This window comes from Puma concolor, chromosome D3 (assembly GCF_028749965.1).
Source record: "Puma concolor isolate L17-30 chromosome D3, mPumCon1.1.hap2, whole genome shotgun sequence".
Classification (NCBI taxonomy): Eukaryota; Metazoa; Chordata; class Mammalia; order Carnivora; family Felidae; genus Puma; species Puma concolor.
The window spans coordinates 56,490,423-56,503,142 of NC_141678.1; the positions used below are offsets into that span (position 1 = coordinate 56,490,423).

The window sequence follows — 12,720 nt, forward strand, 5'->3', positions numbered from 1 at the left end:
TAGTTAAGCGCTATTTTGACCGCATCCAACAGATAATGTCTTTTAAAATCTTAGAATACTGTTTAGCACCGAGTACCAGGAACCAAAATTTCAGTGAATTTTTGCAAATAGTGCTGTCAAAATTATAGCATCGCGTCCACTCCCATAAACGCACTGAGACAAACAAGTCTACCTTTTCCCCAGGATCTCTGCATTGTGGAATCCAACACCAGCTGGTTCCATAAGATAGAAACTAAACCATTGCAAATGTGTCTCTTGATCAAGCCAACACAACTAGATTCTGTAGGCTACTGTGATTAATATCTAGTGTTCAAGAATCCTGCACCGTCAAACTCAAATATGGAACTACCCTGAGATCAAATGTCCTCTGACTCAAAATGATGCCCTGCCTCATTATCCATATTCTGAGCTCTCAATTCCATCTCATAGAGCATATTCCAGCGAACCTAACATAAGACTAAAAACCACTTGGAGATGAGACAGGCATCTCAGCTCTACCATTTTGCCTGAACCAAGACCTTAGTGATAGGGACAGAATGCCAGGCGATAATGAAAAATAGCGTTGGAATGGCAGACCCCGTGTTGTCGGAGCTTGAGGCCGTGTACAATTCTGAGAAATACTGAACCTATTTTCTTTCTCTCATCATATGAGAAGAACTGAAGTTTATGGGATGCCTTGCACTATGTGCCCTATTATACGGAACATCCAGATAATAGAAACTCACTAAACCCTGTGGTGTTTGACAGCATCTTCACATAGAACAAATAAGGCATGGTATGCTTTTGCAACTGAGTCCCTCCAGACCAGGTATATTGAGAAAGGGCCATTGTTATGGGGAGCACAGGAAAAGCTTCTGAAGCCCCAGGAATCCTCTGCTTTCCAAGAGGATGTAGATTCTGCTTATCATTAATTTTTCAGAGCTTCTCCTTTTAGAAGACAGTGGACCTGAAGCTGCCCCAGAGTCCTTGCTCCATTCAAGAATGTGACTCAGTGAAACAGCAAGGCTCAAAGCTCACGGATAAATATTCCTATGGCATCCAGAGGCCTTCCTCCTAATTGTTAATGGACATTCCACGTTTTCAAGGAAATGTAACTTCCCAGAACACTTAAATAATTTCAGTGCAAAATACAAAATTTTGTGTTGATCCTGGGTATGATAGATCTCTGATCTTTGCAGCCCTTTTCCTGGAGAGATGGTGGATAGTTTTTAACTTGTGACTTTTATTTGTTTTAACTTTCCACCCACACTGTACTTTGTTTTAGGCCACCCAGACCTGTAACCAGCATGAATGACACCCTCTTCTCCCACTCTGTCCCCTCCTCAGGAAGTCCTTTCATTACCAGGAGGTAAGTTCCCATCTTATTATGAAATAAGCCCTCTCTTTGGTAATGACCCCTAATTCTGGGTTAAGAAAAATTTTCTAATGTAAGCCAAGTGTGGAAGATGACTGTTTGAAACTAGTTTGTAAATATCTGTCACAAGTTTTCACTTTTGCTCATTTGGATGCTTTCGAAGATGGCTGGGATGGCTTTTGGGATTAATGTCACTTCTGGAAACTTGCATTTACGGTTCACCCACAGTAGGAATGTGGGATATGTTTAAGTTTTATGATCAACACACACGTATTCCATCTCGTTGAGAAAGTCACCTTTGTATCACTTGGAATGGCCCATTTAAGCCGGGTAATTGGAATTTCAAGATGCAATGGGAAATTTCTTATGTACGTTCTGAAACATTGTATAATCTCATCTCAAAATTTGGTGAACTCTGGAGTTCCTGGGGCTAAAAGCTGGAGATCAAATTTGGAAGTATAGTTTCCACATAAGTGATTTCAGGGATTATAACAAGAACTTTTTTAAAAGGGTTTCCTGTTTTTTATACAAAGATTCACTCCCATGTGAGCAAAGAACAGGTGAAGCAAATACTTCTCTTAGAGCTAGCTTGATAAATACGCAGGGTCAAGAGATACTCCAAATCATTTGATCAAATCTCACCAGTAAAGTACCAGGAACTTATTTTATCAATACATGGAGAAGGCTCACAGGAAAGCAGAAACAAAGGTAAGGAAAAGTGGAGTGAGTAATGAACCTAAGATTTCAAATGCCTTTCAGCAGGAAAAAAAAAAAAAAAGAAAAAAACAACCTCATGTTTCATAAAGAGAACATAATCAGCCTTTTCCCCTGGCGAGGTTTCTGAAGTACCAGTTTCACTGTAATATCCTGGTACATTCAAGTGAGGGTTTGCAGACAATGAGACTCAGAACACTGCTGATTTTTTTCCCTGAGTTCCTGTATTTGCCCATCAACAGGAACGGGAGATGAAGATGTTCCCCATAATTGTAATTAGCGTAATAAATAGAACGTTGTAGTTGGCGGTATTGCCCCCCCCCCTCTAAATTAAGCAGGTCTGTAACAAGGGGAAATGAGGACGCACTTGAACCGCAGAACACCCACAGTGAAATAACATGGTTTAGGCGCTGTGTGTTCCTTTAAGCGCTCCTTTTCAAAGCCACAAGCATATTCAACCATCTTTTCCAAAACAAAATCATAAACTGTAAAATCTGTAAGAGACACGGGCCTGTACATCTATCTAGGGAAGATCTGCCATGATGTTAAGAAAGATGTGCTTTTATCAGGAAACCCTGCATTCTGCAAATGTCAAGCAGAGGTAGACCCCATCCTTACTGAAGGTCGTTTTATATCATTTCAGCTCGGACGGTGCTTATGGTGGATGCGTCTAGATGGATAACATGGCTTCCTCTCCTCTAAAATATCCCTATAATATACTTTGAGCTGTTGTGGTTCCTCCAGGGTGCGTGGTACCCGTTAGTCCAAACTATGATCACTTCCCCTTTTTCCCATTTTCAGTCCTGTTGGAATGTTCTCTGTGAACCACAGATAACGTTGTTTAAAGACTGCGGTTCTTTCTGTCACCACGGAGGTTAGCCTCTGGTTTCTGTTTTGAGGGTGCTGTTCAATAAAGCTGTGTACACTGAATGCCTTTCCTCTCTGAGTGGGCCTTGCTCTGTCCGTGGAAGGTTTTAATGAGGTCTCATTGTTTGCACCCCTCAGGTCACCTGAGGGGATAAGTGCATCCAGCCCTGTGGCTGAAGAGCATTCGCTCATAAAGCTGTATGTAAATCAGCTTGACCACGGCTCACGGTCAGTATCCCAGCGCTCAATCACTAATCGTAGTTAGTAGTTCCATAGCTAGACTGCTAGTCATTCTCCTCCATCACTAAAATCCTCTTCTCGTATGTCTTAGTAGAGATATAGAAGTCTTCCGGGATTTCATGAGATTCCGTGGAGAATGTTCAACTCGAACTGGGCTTCTCAGCTCTTTCCTCTCTTTTTTGCTTATGTTAATTGATTTCACAGCCTCATACCCGTATACATGAGATGCATATATATGAAGAGTACCAAGCCGATCTTCTTCTTTGGATGAAACTCTGCTTTTGTATAGTTTGCAAGACCCCAGTTGGTGATTTCTTAGATTCTTGAATCAAAGAGCCTCTTGGAAAGATCTTTAGCACTAATGGCATAAGACCAGGACAATGCCACATGGCTGGACCATATTGTAGTAAAAAACTTGAGAATTTGTATCCACTATCCTACTAAGTCTGGACCACTCTTCCCCCAGGTCAGGCAGTCTGATTCCTATTTTTTTATATATATATTTTTAATGTTTATTCATTTTTGAGAGAGAGAGAGCACAAGCAGTGGAGGGACAGCGAGAGAGGGAGGCACAGAATCTGAAGCAGGCTCCAGGTTCCGAGCTGTCAGCATAGAGCCCGATGCAGGGCTCAAACCCATAAACCACACGATCATGACCTGAGCCGAAGTCAGCTGCTCAACCGACTGAGCTACCCAGGTGCCCCTGATTCCTATTAAAGTAGCAATTTAAAAACGACCTTCATGCTCTCAATGCTTAATTTCTATCACTTGATAATGCTGGTTGGTGACCCACTGTTTATTTCTTAACCACGTCCGTACACGAAGGTCGATGGAAACCCATCATGCCAAATGTAGGCATAAATTATAGGTCCTGTTCTTCCTACAACTGGAACTGAACCAAACAGATATGACCTAGAGCTCTGCCCTCACTCCTGCCCAAACCCAACCGCCCTTTTTAAAATCTAATAAAACCTAAAACTTAAGCAAGCAAGAATGGCACTGGTCAGTGTTAAGGCAGCATTAAGAAATTAGGGAGCTTTAGCACACAGATATTTTATTTAGCCTGAGCTTTTGGCCTTTCGTATTGTGACAGATTGGGGAAAGATAAAGCAGGACAAGGATGAATTGAAATCACCACTCCAGAATCCTCTCTACAAAGTCCTGGCATTACTCACCTAGAGTCCTTTACAAGCATACCACTTTGATCTTCAGAAGGCAGTAGGGTATACCTTTGAAGTCTTTTGACACCCTAGCAATACACCTCACACAGATTTATGAGTGTGTGTAGCTCTGGTTACCACCACCATCTGCCACAGCACCCCCGGTTCTTATCCCTTTCTAGCTGGCACTTGATTCACTTTTCCCTTACGTAAAAGAAAAGAGGAAATTCTCAAAGGCGCTCTCCCTTAAATGTGTGATGTCTTCGTGTGTGTGTGTGTGTGTGTGTGTGTGTGCGCAGTTAGGTACAATGTGGGCCAAAGGACCCAATTCATGGGCTAATTCACCTCATGCATTTTTGTGATCATAACTATATCCCTAAACCTAGATTATTTTCTCATAAACGCGTCAATTTAAGGGAAAAAATGTTGGATCAGTGGAAGTCTATCATCACCACTAGGAAAAGGCGCCAGTAGCCATGTATGGTGTGGCAGCAACATTTTCTAAGCTTATGAAACATAGACTGTCATTATTGTAAGTAGTATTGCCAGGCCCAAAGAGTCCCTTCTCCCCTTCACCACCTTCAGCCCCTGCATATCTACTATCTTTGCTGGCATCATGCCCCCTTTGTAAAGTCCCAATCACCTTGTCAAAATCCTTGCCTCGTTTATGGGAGAAAGTTAACCAGGCCTTTCCTATGTAAAATAAGTTTCTTTACTTATGGCCATCTTTTTCATTAGCCACAACAACATAGTAAAAGTTTGAATGGCTACGTTCTTTTACCCCCAATTTTAGAACCATTTCTTAAAGGTTTCACATATATTTTCACAAATGCAACCTCTAAATTAATAACTGCTCACAAATCACTTTGTCCGTTATATATATAGCCAGATCTTGTCGCTCTCCCAAATACCAGAAAATTGCTTGTGATTCATAGAGTGTGTCAAACACCATCTAATATGCTGGTTTCTGGTTTGTCACAATGACATTTGGTTAACAACTGATACCATATTAGACTCAGTTACGTGCATGGGGAAGGCACACCATCCACCCCAACCTCTCCGCAAATCTGGATTCTTCCCAGTGGAGCAGCATTTGTGAGATTTGTGTTGGTCGACTGATTGGTCAGTTGGTGGATTGGTTTGGGTTTTCAACCACAGAAAGGCTAATCCACTGTGTCCTTTTCAGTTTTTTTCAAACACTTTGCTTATCCTAAGATGCTTTGCCTCACAACCCAGATTCGTTCATCAGACTTAAAACAGTCACACCTAAATTCTAAGCATTTGTGCTTTGGTAATCAGAAGCGAAGTGAAATAAAATCGAGGCATTGAATTGGCCTCTGAAAATCAACGTTTTCTCCATGGTTCATTTTTTTCTAGGATTAAAGCCCATCCTTTCCAGTCAGGAAAATAGATACGTTTATAAATCAGCATCGTAAAATAGACAAACTTATAAGCCGACCACCCTGAAGGTTTCTTCACTCTTTTTCACTCTTTATGTTGTCTGAAATTTCATGAAATTTGAAATAATTACTCTTTGAAGTTAATTCTTTATTCCTGTAGCCCCAGAGCTCCACTAATGTGCTAGTTTTATTTTCAAATTGGAAGTACACTGGTCTTTACACTCCACTCTGTTTCCGTACAAAACTAATAGCGCGTGATTACACCTGCAGCCACCTCCCTTCCGCCCTTCCATGACCTTTATTCTCTTCCTGCGGCTGCTTTAGTTCTTCTCTGTGCGTGCCTTGCACCCAGCAAACTTTTCTAGATGCTCTTTTGGCTAAAATGCAATTGACACAGCTTGATGGTATCTGGGGGGACGACATAGTAAATGTAGTGAATCACATATGGCCTAAGAACTCTTATTATTTCCTCCACAGTACCTGCTTAAAAGATGCTCTGGCTTTCATGCCAGCCTGAGTTGATGACAACTAATTTTCCCGCTGAAACACTGAGCTAGTTTTTATGCTTGTTTGCTGATTTGTAGGGGGCAGATGGTTTGTCTCAGATCTCAGATATGGAAAGCTAGAGAAGGAAAGGAAAACAGAATTTGTCCAGAAATTATCTCGACAAAACTGACTTGTGGACACTCTTTTATGGTTTTTAACTTAGTTTAATGCCCTTGTTGTTAGTCTGGGTTAATTATAGTGAGAGAAATTAAATAAAAAACAGCTTTTTTGAGATATAATTGACGTACAATTCAATGAATAGATTTAAAATAAGTGCACAATTCAGTAAGTTTTGACATATATAAACAATGCCGTATGTGCATATACACGTATGTTAATATGCACCTTAAATGTTCATATATATTATGAACATATATGTTTATAAGTGTGCATGTACACACGTAGAAGTATGGCTATACACGTATATGTGTGCTTGTGTTTACATACATACATGAGTAGCAAAATTTTGTTCACGATTAACAGTTACTTCCGAAGGGACCAACTTCCATGCTTCACCTGTCTGAACACCACGCAAGGTTATCAGTTATTTAAAATCAATAAAAATGAATATATCTGTTTTTAATTTGCCATTATTCACATATCATTTTCCATTTAACCATTGTGATAAGAATTATTTTACCTTACATAATGTGTTTATGTAATACTGCTGCTCTGTGAGACTACATCCAGGACTTTTATTTAAATTCTTTTATTTTCATGTTTAATAAAAGAAAAAAAATGTTTGACCAGGGCTAATATAGTAACACAGCATAAACAAAAGTGGCTTTTAAAACCATATTTCAGGTGTAAGCAAGACTCCGGGAACATTTCTGTGTGATCATGTTACCTTAGACCACCCCAAAAATGTTTGCGCTTCAGCAAAAATGCTGACACCTGTTGTCACCCTTCAAAACCGAAGGTGAATTTTAAATAAATAAATATGAGACATTTTGAACTTGCTCTATTGTTCCAGAGCTCATTTTATCATTGTATGTGTGCATATGAAAAAATTTGGGAAAAGGCCATTTATCTTTATAGTCTGAAAAGGAATTAGTAAGTCTGAAAAGGAATTAGTAAGAACATACAAAATTTTTTAGAAACAAAAAAACCTAAAGGAATATTTCCTGCCTTTTTTTCTTCCAGCAGAGCACATAAACTTCAGATTTACCTTGTCATACCCTCCAGGGTACGATGGTCACCACAGCCGTTAATGTTAGTGTGTGCACAGAGGAATGAACTTATACAATGCCAGGGACCTGGTGGGGGGAAAAAAAAGAAACAGTGAGAAAAAGAGATATGTGTATAGAGTTTTAGAGATGGTGACCCTGCTTTTCCTCGGGACTCAGATTAGAAAAGATTTATCGTACATGGTCAAGAGGAGCTCCAACTAGTTCCCACCTTCAGAAATTAAAAGGAAGGACACATTTTGATTTGAGAACAAGGCATGTAGAAGAAGGAGAGGCTTTTACAGATAGGGTTGTGTGCAAGCCATTGTTGCATTTTTGCACACTGACATGCCGAAAGCATTATTTCAGGGGAAGAATGCAGGTTTTAATGTGCCTGATCCCAAAGCCCACAATGAATTGGAAATACGACCTAACTTCTCCACACAAACAGCCAAGCTACAAAATGAAAGTTTAAAAATCTAGTGCAGTCTGTAAAACATGGTGAGTGTATATTGCTTTGAAGAAATGATAATAAACTATATATTGTTAGTCTCCTCACAACTCAGGAGAAAAGTTTTTCACTCTGCTTTCCCTCCTCGGGCTCTTTGGGAGCCACAGAAGAAATTCTGGTGAAGATACTTCACATGAAAAGTCTTTATAGACCCAAGCCTTAGGTGAAATCTGCCTCTCCTGTCAACTCTGTAAGTTCTTGATCCATTTCATTTAGAAAGAGTGGCTTTTTTTTTCTTGTCTTCATCATGAACTTGGCTTCCTCTATACATGGTTATATTTTTGGCTTCCCAGAATTTGAGAATTTGAGACTAGTTCTAGGAAGTACAGAAACTATGTGGACAATGAGTACCAAAAGTCAGAAATGCTCTTGGCCCTAGATACTAAGAGCTGTAGCAAAATGAAGTAAATGGTATATTTCCACAAACTCATAAATGCAGAGAGTGTAATTTCCATATTTTCCAAGAACTGGTTTTCCCAAGAAGTCGTGTGGGAGGCAGAAAAAACATAAAAGAATTTTAATGATTTCTTCAAACCCACACTGCCAAGGGCCAGTGCAAAGAAAATGACAACAAAATGAAAAGAGATGTATGCAGATAGAATGTCTGCTCCTCCTCCCTTTGAAGGAGGAAAGGATTTGGGAAGAAGAAGAAAGGAAGAAAAGGAAGAGAAGAGAGGAGACAGGCAAATGGAGTAGGGGAAGGAGAGAGGGGCTCAAAGAATTAGGAGGAAAAGAATAAGGCCACCAAAGGAAAATCTGGGCCACTGCTCGTTTCCTGAAATCAGCAGACTTCCTCCTGTGCTAGTGCCTGGCAATGACCAAGTGGCAGGATGCACTCCTGGGGCTCTGCCCACACATCGCCTTCTTCCTGTGAGACTTCACTGGAGTAATTGGTGGCAAACGCATCCTCATGGTTGATCCTCTTGTGTTTCTTTTCTTTAGTGGTCCTTTCTTTCTTCTTGTGCATTCAGCACCAGAAGTTGTACCTGTGTAGTTATTAGGCTTTTGATTTAAGGAAATACCATCACAATTTCTGGGATTCGAGGGACAAAAAGCATAACAGGGCAGAAGTAGTTAAGTTTGGAAGGAAGAATTATTGATATTTCACGCCATGTTTTTAGTGGTCTTGCAGGGATTGGAAACCAATTATATAATAGGTACATCTATCTTGAGTTCTAAAACAAAAAGTTGGGGAGGGTGGTAATTGGGCAGCAGAGAGACTGTAGTTACTGGATAACGAATACAGAGGGATATGCTTCAGGAGACAAGGTTTGGAATGCTGTTTTGGTGGGATGATGGGAAAATACCAACAATGATGGTGGCGTAAGGTGGCTATTTTGTCCTAATGGACAGTTTCATCACCTTAGAAGGGGAAGATCAAAATGCTGGAAAAAAAAATCATTATGTTCATCAAGAAATTAAATTCTCCTAGAACATTAATCATTTCATTCTTAAAGTCAATTCCATTTGTGTGCAGTTTTAAGTAATAGGTGCATCCCTGAAAAGCTAAGTGAGATCACACATTCAACAAACATGAGTGCCTACTCTCTCCTAGACATTTGCTTTATAAATCAAATTTTATTTTTAAGTTTTCCAGCGACCTTATAGTACATACAATACTAAAACAAGAATTCTAATCACAATATGCATAATCCTAATGTGATATTTACTTGCACATTTGTATTTTTTTGTGTGTGTGCTTCATGGTCTGAAAGAGTGATACTTTGTAATAAATCCTTAAAACTCATAAAGTTTTTAAGATTTTAACTACTTTACAAGCCATCTTAATACATACATATATTTTAGAACTTGTTGAAAAGTTGGGCAAGTTTTTGATAAGACCTCGTAATTTCAATCGAAGAAATTAACAACTTGCCACCAAACAAATCAGACAGTTAATTTTTGTATTCATCATGAAAGGGGTGGGTGGATAGTTTTAGGTCCACCAGTGTTACAGGGAAAAAAATTCTTAACCTGCAAAGGAGCAAGTTCCCTTTAAGTGCATTTACAAGTACAATTGCAATACTAACAATCAATACCATTTTCCCAGTGAAACATGACCAGTAGATCTTGGGTCACTTTGGCATGGCCACACTTTATGAATTATTATTTCTATTTCTATTTATCCCTTAATAAAACTACACTTTAAACTTTTCAAACTGGCATTTAAATTACTAAATAAAATGAGTATTCCTCATAATGAACCTAAAATGTTAAGAATTTGCTATAATGATGGGATTCTAGTCACCAGTTACAGACACAGGGAAGATGAATATATATTTATAAGGAGCAAAGGTCTATTTCTCTGTTTCTCTGAAAGTTTTCTTTGCAGCTTCTCAGCAAGGGTCAGGTGACTTGTGCCTGGAGTGGTAAAGCACTTCTAATATGACAGCGATCTTCTAACTAGGTAATTTTCAAGTGTGTATTCAACTCAGAAAGTTGGACAAAATAAGGAAGTCTGGAGAAGTGGGATCTAAAGGCTGGCAGGACTTCGTGAACTATTCGACTGTTGACATGATAGTCTGTAATGAATGTTGAATGGATTTTCATGATGTCCAGGCAATGCAATCTACTTGTTAAACAAATTGCAGAGGTCAACCCGTGGATCGTGGATGGTTGTGTAATTGCAATTATGGTTCTCGGGCCAGGTTTCTACTCCTAGTTCAACTCTGTGGAAATCTGCAAACATCTTGAACATTTCAAAATACCAAGAGAGCTGTCCAAATGGAGCTTGGATCTAGACTTGGGAGTGTCTGTAGCCAGTTCTATTCTTGAATGCATTGCTGTGTTTACCCTCTTCTTGGCTTTCCCATCTTATTAACTAGCTCTCCTCCCAAGGACAGTGAAGTAGAGCAGAACAAACTGCTGGCTAGGGCTGCTCCAGCTTTTCTGAAGGGCAAAGGGTAAGTTAAAGCCAGAGTGTCCTGAAACCCTGAATTAACTCAACTAAAAGTGGAGATTCCTTGTGTCAAAAATGCTTTGTGTTTGAAAGACCGTCTTTGATTTAGCAAAAGCAGCTCTATTATAACCCAACTAACGGCACCAAGTAGTTCTTTTGAGTAGACACATCTGTGTAATTCACTTTCCCTGATTTCCTTTTTTTTAAAATGACTAAACTTCAGATTTGATTTTCCAAAGGATACTTACTCTTTGCTTGCAACCCAATCAAGGTGTTTACTGTACAGATGAATTTCTTGGCTTTACTGGCTTGAAGAATGCAATTCTGTTTTCTTAAAAGTTACTTTACCTAATTGGAAATCTTTATTTTTAAACTTAGTGAAATGAAATTGTGTATTTCATTGCTTGGATTTTGCTTGGATTTTTCATAGAACATCACTTATTTTTCCTCTACCTGCTTGCTTTTCCAAATGCCTTTTCTATCACGAACCCACTCCCACCTGCTCTGCCTATTTCTGCCCGCCTCTCCTCCCAACACCCTTTCTTTCCTCCTGCCCTGTTTCAGGATACAGTACAGCCTGAATGTGGCAGACAGGCTGGCTGATGAACATGTTCTCATCGGGTTGTATGTCAACAGGCTCCGGAACAACCCACCATGGTTAGTGCAGGTTTGGCTGCTTGACTGTCCTTAGACAGGGTAACAGTCTGCTCCCTTGACAAGAAGTCTCAGCAAGGGGCAAGTGGATGCCCTTAGTGTCCTAAGGGTCACTAAGTCATCTTTGAATTGATTCAAATTAGACGTCCTTCATGACGTTAGTTTGAACACTTCCCACTCATATACCATGGAATTCATATCCTTGTTTAAACATAGCGAAAGGCAAAATTTGTGTAAATGGATGCCATGCTAAATGTTAGCCTTCAGTGGATGCCGGACTCTGGGTCTCCCCAGTCGATTGTATTATACGTGCCACGTCAAATGCCCGCAAAATAGTGATGCAAGAATTTTCTTATTCCAAGGACATGGATACCTCCACTGATTTGGAAGACAATGCTCCATTAATTTAAGATTGAAGTAAAAGAGAGGAAAAGTGACAGGATGGAATCATACCATGGAAATCATTTCCCTAATCATAACAGTGGGAGAAATTGTCTTTCAACTCTTCTCTGGCTTACAAATGTTTCTGGGTAGCCATCCTGATAAAGTCTGCTTTCAAGTCCCAGTATATGCAAAGCTTTCTTCCAAATGTGTTAAAATGTACGAATTCAGATAGCCCCTGTGTATTCAGATAAAGGCATTCTTAAAGATTTTCTCTTTCTATTTTAATTGCGATGTAGGAGATTCCTCTCATTGGTTAAAGTTACTCGGTTGTGATAATATACATTGAGTAAAAATGAAGATAAGTGGACAGACTATGTATTTATCATATGTTTCAGCCTAGTTTAGACTCCTGATTTACAAATGTGTTTACCCGTTTCTTAGAAATATGTGAATTTTGCTTAGTAACTCTAACTTTCTCTGAACTAAAAGCCAATGGACTTCTTTTTTTTGTAATTATTAACTATGAAGTGAACCAAGGGATTAAATTGCCTTTAAAATAGCTGGCCTCCTTTCCATTACAATTTCACAAAAAGCATCCCTGAAACACATGATGGCCATTACTCAGTCCTCATCACCTTCGCCACTTGGTATTGTTAGCCACTTCTTTGTTTCTAGAACTCTCCTTCCTGGACTGTTTCCTGTTCCCGATGCCTGTAACTGTTCTTACGAAATTAGTACGTGAGATGTTTTAGGAGATAATGATGTACATCTATTAGAAGTTACATATTTACCTTAATTTGTATCTTAAAAATATATAAGCAGCAC

At 39.4% G+C, this 12,720-nt stretch overlaps 1 protein-coding gene across 31 annotated transcripts in view; it reads left to right on the top strand.

The window, feature by feature from the left end:
• DTNA (dystrobrevin alpha) overlaps window positions 1-12,720 on the top strand; it is a 351,246-nt gene that overhangs the window by 286,680 nt on the left and 51,846 nt on the right. For 15 of the 31 annotated variants that reach the window (XR_015242529.1, XM_086682719.1, XM_086682721.1 and 12 more), the window contains 4 exons: window positions 1,265-1,348; window positions 3,074-3,163; window positions 10,784-10,861; window positions 11,422-11,514. Coding sequence is in view for 30 of the 31 variants with exons in the window: in XM_086682719.1 (XP_086538845.1) it covers window positions 1,265-1,348; window positions 3,074-3,163; window positions 10,784-10,861; window positions 11,422-11,514 (345 nt within the window). In the remaining variant the exon portion in view is untranslated. Of the gene's footprint in view, window positions 1-1,264; window positions 1,349-2,711; window positions 2,999-3,073; window positions 3,164-10,783; window positions 10,862-11,421; window positions 11,515-12,720 lie in introns of those variants that run through there. The other 16 variants (XM_086682738.1, XM_025931452.2, XM_025931453.2 and 13 more) reach the window with 6 other exon arrangements.